This window comes from Harmonia axyridis, chromosome X, assembly GCF_914767665.1.
Source record: "Harmonia axyridis chromosome X, icHarAxyr1.1, whole genome shotgun sequence".
In the NCBI taxonomy this organism is placed as follows: domain Eukaryota; kingdom Metazoa; phylum Arthropoda; class Insecta; order Coleoptera; family Coccinellidae; genus Harmonia; species Harmonia axyridis.
The window spans coordinates 8,217,241-8,234,127 of NC_059508.1; the positions used below are offsets into that span (position 1 = coordinate 8,217,241).

General features: G+C 31.3%; 3 protein-coding genes and 1 long non-coding RNA gene across 4 annotated transcripts; 1 reads left to right on the forward strand and 3 right to left on the reverse strand.

Moving 5' to 3' along the window:
- Positions 1-487: 487 nt before the first annotated feature.
- Positions 488-4,713, reverse strand: LOC123686398. The gene is made up of 3 exons (XR_006748464.1): positions 4,376-4,713; positions 3,701-3,799; positions 488-3,646 (listed from the first exon to the last, which is right to left on the reverse strand). It is a non-coding gene; the product is annotated as an uncharacterized LOC123686398 (long non-coding RNA).
- Positions 4,714-4,759: 46 nt separating this feature from the next.
- On the forward strand, positions 4,760-5,604 carry LOC123686397 (translocon-associated protein subunit gamma). Its single transcript, XM_045626484.1, has one exon. It carries the CDS (start codon positions 4,954-4,956, stop codon positions 5,503-5,505), a length of 552 nt encoding a protein of 183 aa, XP_045482440.1. The 5' UTR covers positions 4,760-4,953; the 3' UTR covers positions 5,506-5,604.
- A 184-nt stretch (positions 5,605-5,788) lies between these two features.
- Positions 5,789-7,413, reverse strand: LOC123686396 (G patch domain-containing protein 11). The gene is made up of 3 exons (XM_045626483.1): positions 7,230-7,413; positions 6,620-7,088; positions 5,789-6,519 (listed from the first exon to the last, which is right to left on the reverse strand). The coding sequence occupies exons 1-3, from the start codon at positions 7,277-7,279 to the stop codon at positions 6,232-6,234; spliced, it is 807 nt and encodes a 268-aa protein (XP_045482439.1). The 5' UTR covers positions 7,280-7,413; the 3' UTR covers positions 5,789-6,231.
- Positions 7,414-9,911: 2,498 nt separating this feature from the next.
- On the reverse strand, positions 9,912-16,720 carry LOC123686402 (serine/threonine-protein kinase 3). Its single transcript, XM_045626493.1, has 8 exons — positions 16,516-16,720; positions 15,701-16,221; positions 15,103-15,390; positions 14,865-14,998; positions 14,369-14,540; positions 14,226-14,308; positions 13,951-14,139; positions 9,912-12,178 (listed from the first exon to the last, which is right to left on the reverse strand). The coding sequence occupies exons 1-8, from the start codon at positions 16,527-16,529 to the stop codon at positions 12,020-12,022; spliced, it is 1,560 nt and encodes a 519-aa protein (XP_045482449.1). The 5' UTR covers positions 16,530-16,720; the 3' UTR covers positions 9,912-12,019.
- Positions 16,721-16,887: the final 167 nt, after the last annotated feature.

Genomic DNA, 16,887 nt, shown 5'->3' on the forward strand with positions numbered 1-16,887 from the left:
ATTCAATAGTTACTCGCATCTGAATGAGCATGTGTTTATTTTTACATAAATATTGACATCGTTTTTATTTTTCCATTTATGTATTAGAAAAATTCAATAATAGAAGAGTACTCCGAAAAATCCTGGGAAATAGGTATACACCACATTGGAAGAAGGATTAATCTTGAAGTTGAACAATGAATTGAATAGGAAACTGACCATTCATTTATGAGTGACAATCATTAATATTCAGATTACACTATATTAAAATCTATAAGCGGACGTTAATAAAAAAAGAGGTGAATCTACTAGGTATATTAGTGGAATACTTTTAATTTCCGGTCAAAATTATCAGAAGTGATAAAACTTTCACTTGATATGACAAAGAGTTGATACTCTTTCTATACCTTATGATTATTTTTTGATTCCATTACCTTTTCTTGAGCAGGAAGAAGTTGAAAAATTTTCAAATATCTGAAGGTGACCCTAAAGAAAATTGGTGGATTTTCAAAACATTTATTCTTTGAAACCATTTGGCTTTGTTTGTATAATTCAAGACTGGTTTTTTAAATACAGTTCCTCCATTTTTGACTTTCGAATTCAACAGTCTAGGAGATTTTCAAACTGAAATTACTAGTGTTCAATAGTAATATTAGAAACTAAATTTGACACTAAATTCAATGCTACAAACCCTTATATTTTCATGGAAAATTCCTGAATTTCATTCGATTTTTATATTTACCATCAAAGTGAAGTTTGAAAAAAAGGTTTACTTCATCACTATTGTGGATAAGGAATTGATAGGAATAATTATTTCAGTGATAAGTGGCACATTATATTTCAGATAATATTTGAAGGAAATTCTACCTTACAAATTGAACATCTGACAACATTGGTTTATCTCCCAAGGATATATTTGTAGATACCCAATAGCCACCTTCCAAGATATAGCCTCATCTTTAAGAGCGTCATTGCCTCAACTCCAAGTCCGAATTGTAAAACATTAACATATAAAACCAAGGAGAAGATCATCTTATTTCATTATTTTTTTCAATAATCACTATGTAGAGTGTTGATTATCTTGAGATCAAAAGTAAATGATTATGGCGGAACTGAAATCCGACAGTACTCAATCAGAAAGTACCTATCGTATTCCATAGGCGTAGAGAACACGATTTTGTCCCATATACCTGCTATCATTATTATTGATTATGATTAAGATTATTGGTCGAATTTTATATTGAATATCATTTCAGTTTTGAATTCATATCTCAAAATTATTTAGGTTTTTAAGTATAAAGATATGAAAAATGTAATATTTTCGATTTATACCTAAAAGCGTCACAAAGCTCATAAATTCCAAGTACCTAGCTTTCATTCCTATGGGACTGGTAATTGGTGCTTAAGTTCTTATTGGAAATTCTAAGGTAGTTAGGGCAATTCAATTTCGATCAACCAAATATGAGAAAATAATCAGTTTTCGAGTGCTTGAAATTGAGAGCTAGTCATAAAGCCATGATACTCAAACATATACCAATTATACAACAGAGTAAATGGTGTCCGACAAAAGAAAACGGCATAAACAAAATCAACAAATTGTTTCCTCTTAGATTATAGCTATAGGTACTTTCCAATAACATTTTAAAGTCAATCGCTTTTGTCTGTCTCAAGGTATCTACGATTCATTTCGTTTCAATTTTACTTTGAGAGATAAACATAAACAGCGTCATTTTATTTTTCGATAACTGTTTTTAGGAGAGAGTTCGAATATTTATTTTCTACTCAATCAATATTTCGTCATTTTTGTACTGAAATTTCTGAGTAACTTACTATACAAAACTAAGATGACAAAAAGTATAAAGCTTTATGGCGTCTCGTTCCTCTCATTTTATTCTTGAAGCTTAGAATCAGTGAATACAGATGAGAAATCATTTAGTTTAATGACATACAAAAAAAAATACATATTTTTTTGAAATACTCATAAGTAGATATGAGTAAAGTTTTTTCAATAAAATTCTCTTACATGGGGTTTGAAAAAAAATATTTTCAGTAGCGATTGAATCAAACGTAAGAAGCTACTACGATACATAAAGCACATACTTTTCAGAATAAACATGAAATCAAACGTTTCCAGACAAGTATTAATTTCTTATTTTTGGTCTTGTAACACTATTTTCTTCCTGAGGAGTTCAAATTTCAGCATTTGCTTTATGTATATGGGAAGAACTGAAATTCCTTTGGAAAAATTAAGTCCTAACTTGAATACCCATACTAAATATCATCGAAATCAGACTAGCAGAGCTGGAAATATTGAGGTCCCGGAAATTCATTCTCTGCATGGCATATTCAGAAGAGCTTTTATTTCTATGGAACCGGACATTTTGCCGGGGCGCCAAATTTCAGGGGCGCAAAGTCAGTTTATAAAACAAGACATTCCTGTGGACACAAAAATGTTTTCCTAGTAGTAAAATAATAAAATTTCCAGGAGCCAATTTTTTTTAATTAAATCGGCGCTCTCAAATATATAGTTATGAAAAAACAAATAGGTACTAAAATGCTACTTCAAAAACTACGTCGTCTTTTTACTATAGACTTGTAGAGCGGCGTACTTTTGAACAATTCAGGACGTTTTTCGATGAAATAGACAAAACGTCCTTTGATAAATTTGACTAGGTAATTTTGAGTTGAAAAAGACGATTTCATATGAAATTGAAAAGATGCGTGGGACGAATAAAAGAGGATCCTTCAAAGAAAATTCATACGAATAAGGCCAAGCAGCGCGGCGAAATTTTATTTTGCCGGGGCGCCAAAATGTCCTGTATGGAACCACTTACGACACAATCCCAATTCCCCTAGCGAATTTCATAAAAATTAGACCAATAGAACATGAAATATAGAATTTCACGTTTTCGCATGCTCTACTTAGGACTTACCGTCTTACGGTCGGTTTCTGAAAGGCCAATCAACGTAAAATTCAACTTTGCAGCTGTCAAATCTATGAACGAGCGTCATTTGGGTTGCTGAAAGTAAGGTTAACTCCTTTCATTTGAACATTCTGCTAGTTAACAGTGGTCTAATTTTACACGTAAATTGTAAGTCAAGCGTCATTTTGGGTTTCTGAAACGCATTTTAATTTTCAAGTTGAAAGCTCCAGATAACATATATTAGTTAATTTTACACTGTACAACATTCCAGGAACCCAAATGAATTTGACATCGCTGTTATGTTGAATGTTGTATTAGTTGAACAAAGATTTGATCAGTCTTTCAGAAACCTGGGGTAAATCTGAAAGCTAGTGACAACAAAGTTGTTGTCTCTGTGAAAGCTGAAATTTAGTTTGAGCGCGGTATATAGTTGATAGCCATCATTCGCTAACAGCGGACATATTCATCATCCCCATTGATTAGAAGAAATTTAAAAAAATATAAGTAACAATTTCAAAAAAACAAATTATGAAAAATTGAAAGATTTGCTTTTTCAAAGTAGGGTTAACCGTAAACCTCCCCTATTAGTCAACTGTAGTTACGCCACTGGGAGCTATGAACTATAAGTGTTTCTGCTCTTCTGTTGATATTATTCCAATATTTGTATATTTCGGTGATTTCAATATTTTTTCTTCTTAAAATATGCCATCAGAATGGAAGAAACCAAAGGCGTTCATATTGATCTGAAATGTATTTTTTGAGAAAAAATTCAAAATCAAAGACAAAACTTTTTCTACCTTCGCTGGTAGACTCGGAAGCAAATGAATTACTTCATAAAAATCAGTTGTTACTTGCTGTTCGTCCTCCTCTTCCAAAATAAGATACATTATTTGAAGCTGAAAACAAAAACAAAATCTTATTGAAAAATATATATCGTGGAAAAATTTAACAAAAAAATCATATGATATATGTTATACTGCATGGAAAAGCATTTGAAGTGTGACTTGTGAAGACCGAATAAATCCAATAATGCTTAATATGTTTACGCAATAAAACTTCTTGTAAAATTATGTGAATAAATTGAATATCGGAAAATGGTGGAAGATTTTCAATGATTGAAAAATTACTTTCAATCATTGCTAATAATTATCCTTGAATATTTGAATCCGGAATAGATCCCAAAATTTTGGGATTCAGAATATATTTCAGAAATTCATATAGCATGTTAAAATCATATATCCTAAGAATAGTGGATGACCTTTCAAAATTTTCAACTCTGCCTCACTAGTATGTGGCTTCATACCACTGATTATTTTTTCTCAATTTATAGATTCAAAAAGAAATTGAACACTAGTTGAACAAATAGGGAAATAATGAATTACCGTTTGTTTGAATTTGGCTTGTTTACTACAAGCAGCTAAACATGTCATTTGTAAACCGCAAGAGGCCAAGAGAATGCAATTGCTACTTACAGGCAAACATTTTTTGCGGTGAACTGTTTACATATGGCGAGTTTTATAATCGCTATTATTTTTTACCAGTTTACAAACTAGTCAAATATCAACGACGCTTAAGACAACTAATCAAGGAAATTGAAACTCAGAGATATATAATACATATTATATTTTATTAGTCTTATATTTGAAGTATTCCAGAAATGTGCAGCAACACACATTACACCTACGACTACAGAAAGAGGAACTTCAAATACTTCGTTGTAATTGTTACGACGTCATTTGTACATCTTATTGGGTGTAACCTGATTATTTGGTATAAGAGAATAATCGTTTTGAAATCTTTTCACCCGAAAATCATATTATAAATCTTCTGAAAAAAAAGAAGAAAGACTCCACATATGTCAACGCATATTGAAGTTTGATGCGGCCGACTTTCAAAACTACGTGGAAGTAGCGTGGAGGATTTGGCAGCCAAGTATACATTGAATTGAAGTCGAAAGATTCTGTTGACTGAAGACAGAAGTTTGGTTTGACTGGAAGAGTACAGTTTAGTCAGTTAAGTGTCTACTGAATTGAGTGAAAAGTATTCCATAATGTCTAAAACTCTAAATAAAGGTTTCACGAAAGAAGAAGAGCTCCTTCTACAAGATTTCAGTAGAGATGTATCAACAAAATCATCCGCTTTATTTTATGGTAACGCACTTATAGTATCAGTTATACCAATATGGTTATTCTGGAGGATTCATATGATAGATGTTTATTCTTCATTAGTCCTTTTTGTTATTGTTTCTGGTGTTTCTACATTCTTATTGGCAATGGCATATAGAAATACAAAATTCACCCTGAAGCACAAAATAGCTGTTAAAAGAGAAGAAGCAGTTACCAGAGAGCTTGGAAAGAAACTGGCAGAAGATAAAAAAATGAGTAAGAAGGAGAAAGATGAGAGAATCTTGTGGAAGAAGAATGAGGTAGCAGATTTCGAAGCTACCACTTTCTCCATTTTCTACAATAATGCCCTATTCTTGACTATTGTCATCGTTGCAAGTTTTTATGTTCTACGTTCATTCACACCTACCTTCAATTATGCCTTGTCAATCAGTTCAACAGCTGGTTTGTTAGCTTTATTGTCCACAGGAAAACAATAAGACTATGAACAATTTATTATTTAATTGATCAACAATTATTAAATTATATTAAATTTTTGTACAATATTGAACTCTATAAATACTCCTACTGGGTCAAAGTTTCTTTAGTATTATTTTTATCCTTATTATCTGAAAATAATGTCAGTGCAATCCCTGATTTTCGATAAAAATGTATATTTCAAATTGATTTCGTAGCTTCATCTAAACCTTGGTAATGAACAAAATACTGATTTTCCTTTATAATCAATTTTATAATTGTGGTATGACTAATTGAAATACTTGATGCTGTTCCAATGATTGAAAAAAATTCATTTAAGTTTATTACCATTTTTATCAGGTACAAACAGAATTATTTATATGCAGAGAAAAATATATAATTATGTACATTATTCTGGAGAAATTAATTTGAACAAAATTAACAAATGAGAAAATTCATTAGATATGGGCTTCTACTGAATAGAACTTGCCTCTGAAAATTTCATATTGATACAATGTACAGACAACATTTATCTTGTTTTCAGACTACTAAACATGAATATTGAAAAAAGTAAGCCTTTACAGGATTCGAAACAAAAAAATAACAAATACTTAAATAGAAATCCATTTCTGTTTGAATAACAATACCTCTTTAAAAGTAATATTGCTTTTTTTTCAATTGTATTATAAGTTTCCAAACAAGCCCTCATTCAAAATAAATTTTCACTTCACTAAATTCTGAAATATAACTTAATCATATTCTGGATCATGATCTATTCTATATGGTCCAGGACAATTTTCCCTAAGATCTTCATCATTAGTACCTGTCATTATACAATACAAGCAATATAAATGTTTGTTTCTTAGGTAATTGATTATACAGTTAAGATTTTCTTCAGTGATTTGAGATTCAAATTCTTCATCATCACTATCTTCATCCTCTTCTTCATCATCATCAATACTTTGTCGCTCTTCTTTTCGTTTTTTTTTTATAGTGCTCTTAGTCCAGTAAAAGTCTTCAACAGGATCAGAACGATGCTGAAAATAAATATCTGAATGAAAAAGATTCTCATATTCAACAACAGTAGTTTCCTTCACTAATTATAAGTATGAAGATTAAACACGAAAAAATACTCACAATTCTATAGTCCAGTTCTTCACATACTCTTTGAGCCTTTAAGAAATCGATTCTTAGAATTTGTAAACGTTTTTTCTCTGTATTGGTAATTCGAAACTTATTTTCACGATCACAAATTTTTTTAAATTTCATTTCTTTCCTTCTTATCAATATCTCCTGTTGATGGCTTTCTCTTCCTAATCCCGAAGTACCCTGCCTTACTACAATGTTTATGGGCTCCTTCAGACCAGCACCAGACCTTCCCAAACCTTCTCCTTGCTTGAAGCCCATTTTCTCCAGTAATTTAAAACCTTTATTATCAGAAGATATCGCTTTACCGAGTCCTTCTTCTCGTATATCTTTTTCTATTTGCTTCAGAGGTCTGAACTTTTTAGCTCGTTCATCTCGCTTTTTCATCAATTCATGAGCCCTTTTTGCACCTCTATTGAATAAGAGACCTGGTCGTATGTCTTCTGAACCGGATGGTTTGCTATAAATCAAATGAAACGTACTTGATAATGAATCACGACTAAAAATGTCGTCAATCATATAGGACCATAATATCCTCCATACTAAGATTCAGTTTATTGAACATATATTGAAGAAATGATGTAATTGGTATTTAGCTTACCATTCCATAAGGATTTTATCAGACATATAGTCATCGTCTGAGTCAGTCATGGTGTAAGGGAATTCTCTTCTTAAATAATTATTTGAACAAAACTACGAAGAATACAAATGTTTTGATTTGAGTTTGACATCCGTCAAAAACAGCTGCATAAAATTATATTATAGATGGATCTATGGTCTAGTGGTTTTTTCGCGACTAACCGTTTACGGATATATGATCTAGTCGTTTTTTCGCGATTAACTGTTTATGGAAGATCAACCACAGGTGGTTATGTGGAAGCATAAACATGGGCGCCCGCAGGGGGGGGCCAGGGGGGGCCATGGCCCCCCCTGAGATTTGGATTAGCTCATTTTTCAGCACAACACCCTCAATATTACTTTCTCAATCCAAAGGGCAAGGAAAAATAGAAAGTAATGGATTCACAACAATTTTCCAGTTTCCAATGGAATTACTATAAATACATCCATAATAAACTATACACATATCCATAATCGGCAGAGGTATTTGTTGAATTGAAAACTTTTTTAGACGCGTTGAGCACTTCTTGGCTGAAGAAAAATCGTGGAACCGAACGCATTCCATGCGTGTCAATTTAAAAAAAAAATCCATCTTATATATACTCTCCTATTGTCATATTGGAGAAAATAGAAAAAAAAAATTACAGATTATAAAAACAATAGTTTTTTGCGGAACTCAAGATATGCCTATACGAGAGAGCAACAAGAACTCTGGAAATTTTAGTGATCTTTTGAAATTCAGAGTAGACGTTGGAGATAAAGATTTAGAGATACATTCATTCAACGCAGCTGGTTTGAATTTTGACAAACTTGTAGCACAAGGTTATGATGGAGGCTCAACAATGGCTGGTGAAATTCTCAGGGTTCAAAATATCATAAGAGAAAATTACAAGAAAGCAATTTATTTCCGTTGTGCCTCCACTAGGTTGAATTTAGTAATAAATGACATCAGTAAAATAACTGAGATTCGTAATAGCATTGGCACCGTTAATGACATTATAGTCTTTTTTCGAGAGAGTACCTTAAGAAGAAATCTGATTCCAAATATTCCTTTGTTTTGTGAAACTCGTTGGTCAGCTAAATATAAATCTTTGCGAGTTTTCGCTGAAAACTTCAATACTATATTCAAAACTCTTTTTGCTATAAAATCTGGAGAAATCTCAATGAATTCTTCATCAACAAAAAGAGCTGCTCAGTTATGGGCTGCAATAAACTCTTTCACTTTTGTGATTTGTTTGACGGTAGCAAGTAAATATTCAAATATATTGGAACCAATAGCAAATACATTACAAGGTGTTCCTATTAATTTTCTAGATTTTCACCGTCATATAAATTTAGAAATTTTTTCCAAAGCATCATCTATTGCTCAGAGTCTCAATATAGAGATTGCAAAACCACGAATTTGCGGTAGACAAATATACAGATCTAATTATGAAGCAGATTCAGCTGAAGATTACTTCGAAAAATCTATATTCATCCCATATTTAGATCATTTTATTTCAGCCCTTGGAACGAGATTCTCGAAAGAACATGTAATGCTTTTTTCTTTCTTCAATTTTTTGCCAAAGAATTCAAAATTACTAGATATTGTATCTTTCGCATCTAAGGTCGGCAATATGTATAACATTGAAAATTTAGAAAGTGAATTGAACATTTGGAATGAGTATTTATCTAAATCACAAATGAATGAAAACATAAAATTGAAGATCTTATCGGACAATGTAAATTTTTTCCTACTATCAAAGAATGCCTTATTCTTCTCCTTACATTTCCATGTACTACTCGTGCTAAAGAGCGTAGTTTCAGCGCAGAATTAAATTTTAGATCAGAATAAAATATGCCTACTCTGTTGTATAGCGATCAAGTATTTTGTCTTCAGAATTAATATTGTTTTTATGAGTTGTTTTTTGAAATTTATGATTTGTTAATTTTGATAATATACTTGTTTGTTGTTTTTACATTCTGGAGCAATTCTGTGCTATTTTGAATCATATTTTAGTACCATGTTTCAAACTCCATTGTTTGCGTCATTCACTGTATATTTCAAAATTCATTATTATTCTATTATTATTTTCATGAACATAGTTTTATCGAGCATATATGTATATATTTTTTATTTCGTTATTACTCGTTGTTTTTTCTTTATTTATCAGCATTATAATAATTATTTCATTTCGTTGTCCATATTTCTATATTTATTTTTTTGTAAATTCTTCCATTGAATGTGACTCTTTTCGAAAAAAGTTACCGTATTATTTTACATCACCCTATGTTGTTGATGTTTAAAAAAATGTTGAAGTGGAAAACTTCATAATTTTTATTTTGCACAGTCCTCCCCCCCACTTATGAATATAAATACAGAAATAGAAAGAAACGGAATACTAATATCGCTTACGACAATCATGAACGCCTTATCAATTTTCAATAATTTTCATTTTTTGCCCCCCCTGAGAAAAATTTCTGCGGGCGCCCATGAGCATAAAAAAATGTAATTGAATTCTCAAAAATTTTTCTTATACCAATTTTATTTATTCACTGTTGACTAGGTGAATAAAAAAAGGTTAAGTATTTCACTCTTGTTCACTAATTACTAATATTTGTTGCAGAAGAGTAAAGGTTAATCAAACCTTGAAATTCGAAATGGTGATGTATTCAAGAAATATAATAAATTTAATTATGAATATATTTGGGACTCTCAAAATATCTGATTACATTCCTACTTAGGTCTACACTACACTACAAAAGGCACAGCAAGCGTACTTACGTACTTGTTAATTCCAGTTCAATATAAATTATTAAATCACTGTATATAATAAAACACGAGTAACAGTTTAGTTTAAAAAACATAATACATAGTAAAAATTTTAAAATTCAAATACATAAAATGAGAAACGAAATTCCATTTAAACAATGCAAATAATTTCATTTTATCTTCAGATCTGCAGAAAATGAGGATTAAACAGAACCATTCTGTCAATAAACTTATTCTTGTAGAAAGGTCTTGAAGCCTCTTTTAGCCATCTGGCCTTCCGTACACAAGTAGAATATAAGCATAGGGTATAATGAAAATATGTTTAAATTTATCTTTGTACATCTTGTATCTGGCCTCAAAAATATTAAAACTCCAAAAATGTTTATCTATAAATTAAAAGATGACATTTACTTATACAAACATATTTTTCAATTTTTTCAGGTGATATGTTTTCCTTTAGAAAAATAACATTGAAATATGACTCAATATATCAACAAACAATTAACTTCAAGGGAGAACATTGTCATCTTCAATTGAAATAAACATCAGATTTTCATTTCGATTAATATATCTTGTTGTATGTTGAAATAATCAAATATTTGGCAGTCTAGAACTCATACCTCTTCAATATACATATGGTACCTTTTCATATTACTGAACACATTTGTTTGGAAGAATATAAAATACAAATTAAAATAATAGTTAATTATTGCTAATACGATTATATATTTTTTCTTAAAGGTTTTGAAATATTTTTGTAGACGACTTATTAAGACTTGATATTTCCAAAAAAGGACATATGCACTTTCAAGAATATACAAAATACGACTAGGATGAACTTTTAAGAAAATTTCAATATAAGATTCAACTGTGGTCTTTCACAATACCTATTGTCTTATCGAGTATTTTCCAATGTTAATACATTATCTTATTTTGGTTTTGTTTCAACAGTTAAATCAAAAAACTGAAAATTTCGAATTGTCATGATCCCTAATCAACTATCTCCTTAATATTAACGCCATTTCAGAAGAAAATGTCCGTACAAAAGTCTTACCTCGAGGGCTGAAATAACTTTGGCATATATAACTAGTGCGTAAAATTAAGTTACTAGGAAACTCTTCACAATAATTAGTTTTTTATTTTGAGCATTTACACATCATCATTCATCCTTAAGAAATTTTCGAAGAAAAATTGGATTATATGGCAGAAATACGTTCTAACAGATCATTTACATATAAGACGATGACTTGATATAAATCATTCCAAATAAATGATCAGATTTATGGGGAAAAGATACATGAAAGGAACAGAATGATTCATCAAATAAATTGACCAAATTTTATGAATATCCCCCAATAAATATAGGCAAGTACATCATACAAAATTCTTTAAATTTGATTAATTCAAGTCACTCCATCGAAAAGAAATTTTGAGAGTCGTTTATAGGAAAACAAAGTAGAAAAACGAGAGTGTATAGAATGATGCTTGAGGAAAACTTTATTCGATGAAGATGCCTTCTTTTATTGTAAGAATCAGGTCCAATATTTGGTATCCCTTTGATGAATCACCCTATATATCAGAGAAAAAATAAACATTTCAATAAATCACACACACGAAAGTGAGTAACTATTCATACGATTCCCCAATAAAAAAATCTATTTTGAATCATGTATATCAAATCAATATGAAGGAAATGTAAAAATTAATTTTAGTTCATTAAGTACAGATTAGGAACACTATACAATCTATACACATCTTGCTCAAAAAATATATCATACAAATGTTTCAACTTCCTCTAATTCATTGATGCAAAATTTTTACATCTTCTGAAAACTATCACCAACATTTCGAAGATTCCAAATATTTTCCTGTTGCAAGATTCCATTCTTTCTACGAATAATTGAATGGCCTTTCCAAACTGAATGAGAATTCTTTGAAAGTTATTTCGCTACCCTGTATTCGAGCAAATCTGAATGGCAAGTACTTAATATGAGCAGATGAAGTTGAAACAAAATCTAGTTTCAAAAATTTTGTTGACGCTTTCTTTTTGTATCCATTGCATCTAAAATTGGTTGTCTCTTAATGAGATAACGCCTTCTCAGTTCATCTATTTCTCTCTCCATGTCTGAATCTAGAGTAACCATTCTCTGTTGCAACTCTTCATAACTAAGATATTTCAGCTAAAAGTCAACAAGATCTCAATAACAAAGTAACTATTTTTGGAGAAACAACGCTGCAAATTTCAGATAAGTTTCATAATTTCCGTATCATTATGTTCCACAGCTATACCAAAATCATAGAAATAGATTCGTCATATTTCTTTGAGAAAAGTAAAGGTATGAACAGACCGACGTGGGACTACGGGAAAGAAACTTTTGCGCGATGGAAATCAACGGCGTTGAGCAGTGGAACTTTTCTTCCGAAAAACTGTCACTTTCATACATAATTTTAGATTCTTGTTTCTTCAAAATGAGGGAATAATTGTATTTTTTGTTTGAAGTGAAGAAAAACATACAGGCTGGTCCTTATAGAGGAACACTGATGAAATCGAATTTTTATTAGGGCTGGGAATCATGAATGAATGATTTGAATATTCGAATATTCATTGAATATTTATTCGAATAATTGCGTTTTGCATTATTCGATTATTCATTCGGGTATTCACTGAATAGTTGAATATTCAATGACTACTTTTCTATTCATGAATAATCAGTGAATAGTCGAGTATTCACTGATTATTCAGTGAATAGTTTTCTATTCAGTGAGTAGATGGATATTTGTTTTGATGAAATTGATGTGGATGGTATACATAGATAAACATAGATTTATTCACTTATTAGGGTTTTAACCATTCAGATAGAAATTAATATAAAAATCAAAAATAAAATGAAAAAAAGACAAATGGCAATTACAATTGAAATTGCCATTTGTCTTTTTTTTTATTTCCATTCAAATGAGACGACAGTAACAGTTACAGCCGTAAATACTTCTGTAACTTCAGTTTTGAAACAGGAAACATATTTTGCCTGTTCTTTTTCCTATTTAAATCTCGAAAAAAATTTCAGAAAAATTTGCGCTTTCTTTACCAATAACAGCAACAACAAGGATAATAAAATCTTCAAACATTCATACGTGCCGACAGTAACAGATATAGGTACACCCGAAATTACATCTGCAATTTCAGTTGAAACATGTTCTTTAGGGACGGTGATTATAAACCTATTGATACGAACGATTCATTCATTTGTATGTAACCCTTATTTGTATTCTTATCTATTATGAAGATGGAAACTCGTTCAGATATAAATTCTTCGAAATAATCTGTCATATTTATGAAGTTACACGTTTGTGAACCAACTGAGTAATTTTTGTACACTTCGACAGAAAAGATGTGAAGTTTGTAATTCACAACTAATATTGTTATGGATTCATCATTGTACCTTGTCTACTTTAAACGCATATTTAGTGTTAGGTGGTTCCATTTTGGGAGGGTCATGACCCCCTTGATTATTCATTGAATAATTAATGAATAGTTGAATATTCATGAATACTCATGAATAATCAAGCATGAATATTTCTTTGAATGAATTATTCGAATAATCAAATAAATTCAAGAATGAATAATCGAATACAAAAAGGCGAAAAAGTCCCACCCCTAATTCATACTAATAATCGTGTCTCATTATTTTCGCTAAGGTGTGCATGCTATGCAATCTGCCCGCTATCGCAACTAACGCATCGCTCCCGCTATCCCGTGTCGGTCAGTTCATACCTTAATTCCAAAAGGAACAATCGTATAAATTACTCAAATTCAACGTCTTATCTAGGCTGTTTTCCATTCTGATGAAATTGTTGAGTATTGAAATGAAGCTGTGGTTTCCATATGTTACCAGAATTAATGTCAGAGGTATGGAAAAATTAGCTCAACTCTTAAGTAGTGGAATATACTTACAAACTCAAAATCTCCATCAGGAAAAGGCCCATGGAACTGTGGCTTATAATCTTGATGCGGAGGTTGTTGATGCTGGGGAGCAGGGCTTGCCTGATTCAACTGCAAGTGAAAATGACTTTGAAATTTCTGTTGTTCTTCGGCACTCATTTCAGGACCATCTAAAGTTGTTGGACCCACAACACCGTTACCCTAAAAAAAGTGAAAATAAAATAACAGGAGGAAAGTCCACCAAAATACACTGAAAATATACAAATTTCTATAATTTTTCTTTATACCTTCAATTCATCCTTCTTGTCAAACTGAGCTAGAAATAATGGTCTGTAGTTTGCAGCTCCCTGGGCTGAACCAGTAGCATGCCCTGGAAATATTTAATCCATTACTTTGTGCCACAAGTTAAGAAATTAAAAATTCCCCTCACTTTTCATTGTTTGTTCATCTACATCACTATTAATAACCATTGTTCCTAGTTCAGATTCTAATTCGACTAAAGTACCGCTTTGGTCTGGTAGGGTACCACCCTTTCCAGGTACCAAAGTGCCATCATCTGTACATTGCACCATTGTTTGGTTTCCTAAAGCTACATCTTCATCCTGGAACAAAATTATTCAAGTCAGTCTAGATAACAAAAAAAAAGAATTTTACAGTTTCCTTTAACCCACCAGTGTGGATTAGATATCATTATATCTCTTAAAATATTGAGTTACAGTTCTGATATATCTCCATGTTTAATAACAATTCAATTCAATATAATCAGCATCAACAGTTTCTTGAAGAATCCTCAGACAAGATTTATTTTTATCGAGTTTTCCCCTCTTCAAAAATAAAGTTTTTCTCAAAATAATTTAATGCTCCCAAAAAATAAACAAATATCTTTGAATTTCTCAAAAATTCCTTTTTTCTTCAATTGCACTTACAGATTCTTCAGTAATATTGTGTTTCAAACCAGCTACATTAGCAGATGTTGAAATATTTCTATAATTTTGAGTTTCTCGTATTTCATGAGCCTCTTGAATCATCTGGTTCAGGATACTCGGATTTTTGGCATTACCTATAAAATAAATCTTGTTACAATTCAAGTAGTCCCTACCCCTTATAAAGACTGGATGAAATTCAATATGGAAACAAAATGGTATGAATAAGTATTATTTTTACCTATGAAAAAATGATTCAAGAGGTCAGTTGCATTAGCTCTTTTCTCTGGGTTTTTAACAAGGCACACACTAACAAAATCTATAAACTCAGCACTCCATTTATCAGGTTCTCTGAATGATGGTGGCGGCTTGGTAGGTATCATAAAAATAGCTCTCATGGGGTGAATATCTCCGTATGGAGGCTTCCCTTCTGCCATTTCCAAAGCAGTTATACCAAGACTCCATATATCTGCTACACAATCGTAGCCTATTTCCTGAATAACCTCAGGAGCCATCCAGAAAGGTGTACCTAGATATACATTGATATCAAGGAATTAATCACATAATTGAAGTTAAATGTAATAATATGGTATCAATTAAGTGAATCATCAATTTTTTCATATATACCAGAATACTAATTGTCCAATAATACAATGAAAATGTTATCTCCAGTATTTCATGATTCAACAAAATGAGGCGCTCCATTTAACATAATTATTTTAAATCATTCTAAAAAAATTACAAAAACCATTGGACACATGGTTTGGAACATGATAAAAACATGGATTGAAGACAGAAAAAATATCAGGAAAACCATTATTCAACCTGAAAATAATCACCTATTACTGTATTTCTTTTGGCCATTGTGTCTGTAAGCTGTCCAGCTACACCAAAGTCTGCTAGTTTAGCATGTCCTTCCGAATTAAGGAGTATATTGCCCGCTTTTATGTCCCTGTGAATTTTTCTACGGAGATGCAAATATTCTAGACCTTTCAGAGTGTCTGATAAAATTGTAGCTATCTCATCTTCTGTGAGAGTCTTCTTCCTGAGGCGCATAATATCAGACACAGAACCTGCACCACAATATTCCATCACAATCCAGAGATCAGTATTTTTGAAATAGCTTCCATAATATTTGACGACATAGGGGCTATCACATTGTTGCATTATTGAAATCTCTTTGATTATTTCCTGAAGATCTGTATCTACAGGAACTTGCTTTATTGCTAAGACTTGACCAGATTCCTTGTGCAGTGCCTTGTAGACACTGCCGTATGACCCTTCTCCAAGTTTGCATATTATATCGAATACTTCTTCTGGTTGACGAGTTAAGCTTTCCTCTGACAATTTCTTGAGTTCACTGAAACAAATATCTTGTGTTATGTAAAAAGATCCAGATCATTCACAACTTTGATTCATGATCACTGATCATTTTACTGAAATCACATCTATACATATTAGAATGTAAATATGAACATCATAACTATTGCAAATTTTCAATACCTAATGAATAAACTGATGAAACGAAGTTAATTTTTCATTATTAATTCTGGTCAGCCAAAAAGGATGTAATAAACTGAGGTTAGTAATATCAAATTTATCTTTGTACAGATGTTGAAAGAGGAAGATGCGGTTGAACAAAAAAATAACCAACCTTTTGGAAGACATGCCTTAACGATTATTGTACATTGAAAATTCAAATCAACATTTAAAACATTTTTCAAGGAAAATGCATTTTAGGTTTTTTTTTATTTTACATTTGAATCACCATGAATTACACAGGAATACGGCTCTTTTCAAACTTCTTCCTGTCTTAGCTTTTTGACGTTTGTAGGAGAATATCGCAAACTCGTCGAATGCCACGGTTAGAAAGATCTTATCATTGTTTTATTTATTGTGGCATATTTTCATTAATTTTCATTAGATGATAATGAAGTTCAATATTGGTGGCTCGAGGATCTTCAATGTAACATTTCGACAATTTATTATTAATTTTTGGATGTAAACAGGATGAAAACTTATGAGA

Excerpts from the sequence above, each read along its gene's own strand:
- LOC123686397 (XM_045626484.1), top strand. The coding sequence starts at position 4,954 with ATGTCTAAAACTCTAAATAAAGGTTTCACGAAAGAAGAAGAGCTCCTT.
- LOC123686396 (XM_045626483.1), bottom strand. The coding sequence starts at position 7,279 with ATGACTGACTCAGACGATGACTATATGTCTGATAAAATCCTTATGGAA. Across the intron at positions 7,089-7,229 it reads GATAAAATCCTTATGGAATG|CAAACCATCCGGTTCAGAAG; the intron begins GTAAGCTAAATA and ends TTTGATTTATAG. Across the intron at positions 6,520-6,619 it reads AAGAACTGGACTATAGAATT|CATCGTTCTGATCCTGTTGA; the intron begins GTGAGTATTTTT and ends ATTTATTTTCAG.
- LOC123686402 (XM_045626493.1), bottom strand. Across the intron at positions 14,140-14,225 it reads ACAAGAAGGATGAATTGAAG|GGTAACGGTGTTGTGGGTCC; the intron begins GTATAAAGAAAA and ends CACTTTTTTTAG. Across the intron at positions 12,179-13,950 it reads CTGATGGAGATTTTGAGTTT|CTGAAATATCTTAGTTATGA; the intron begins GTAAGTATATTC and ends GTTGACTTTTAG.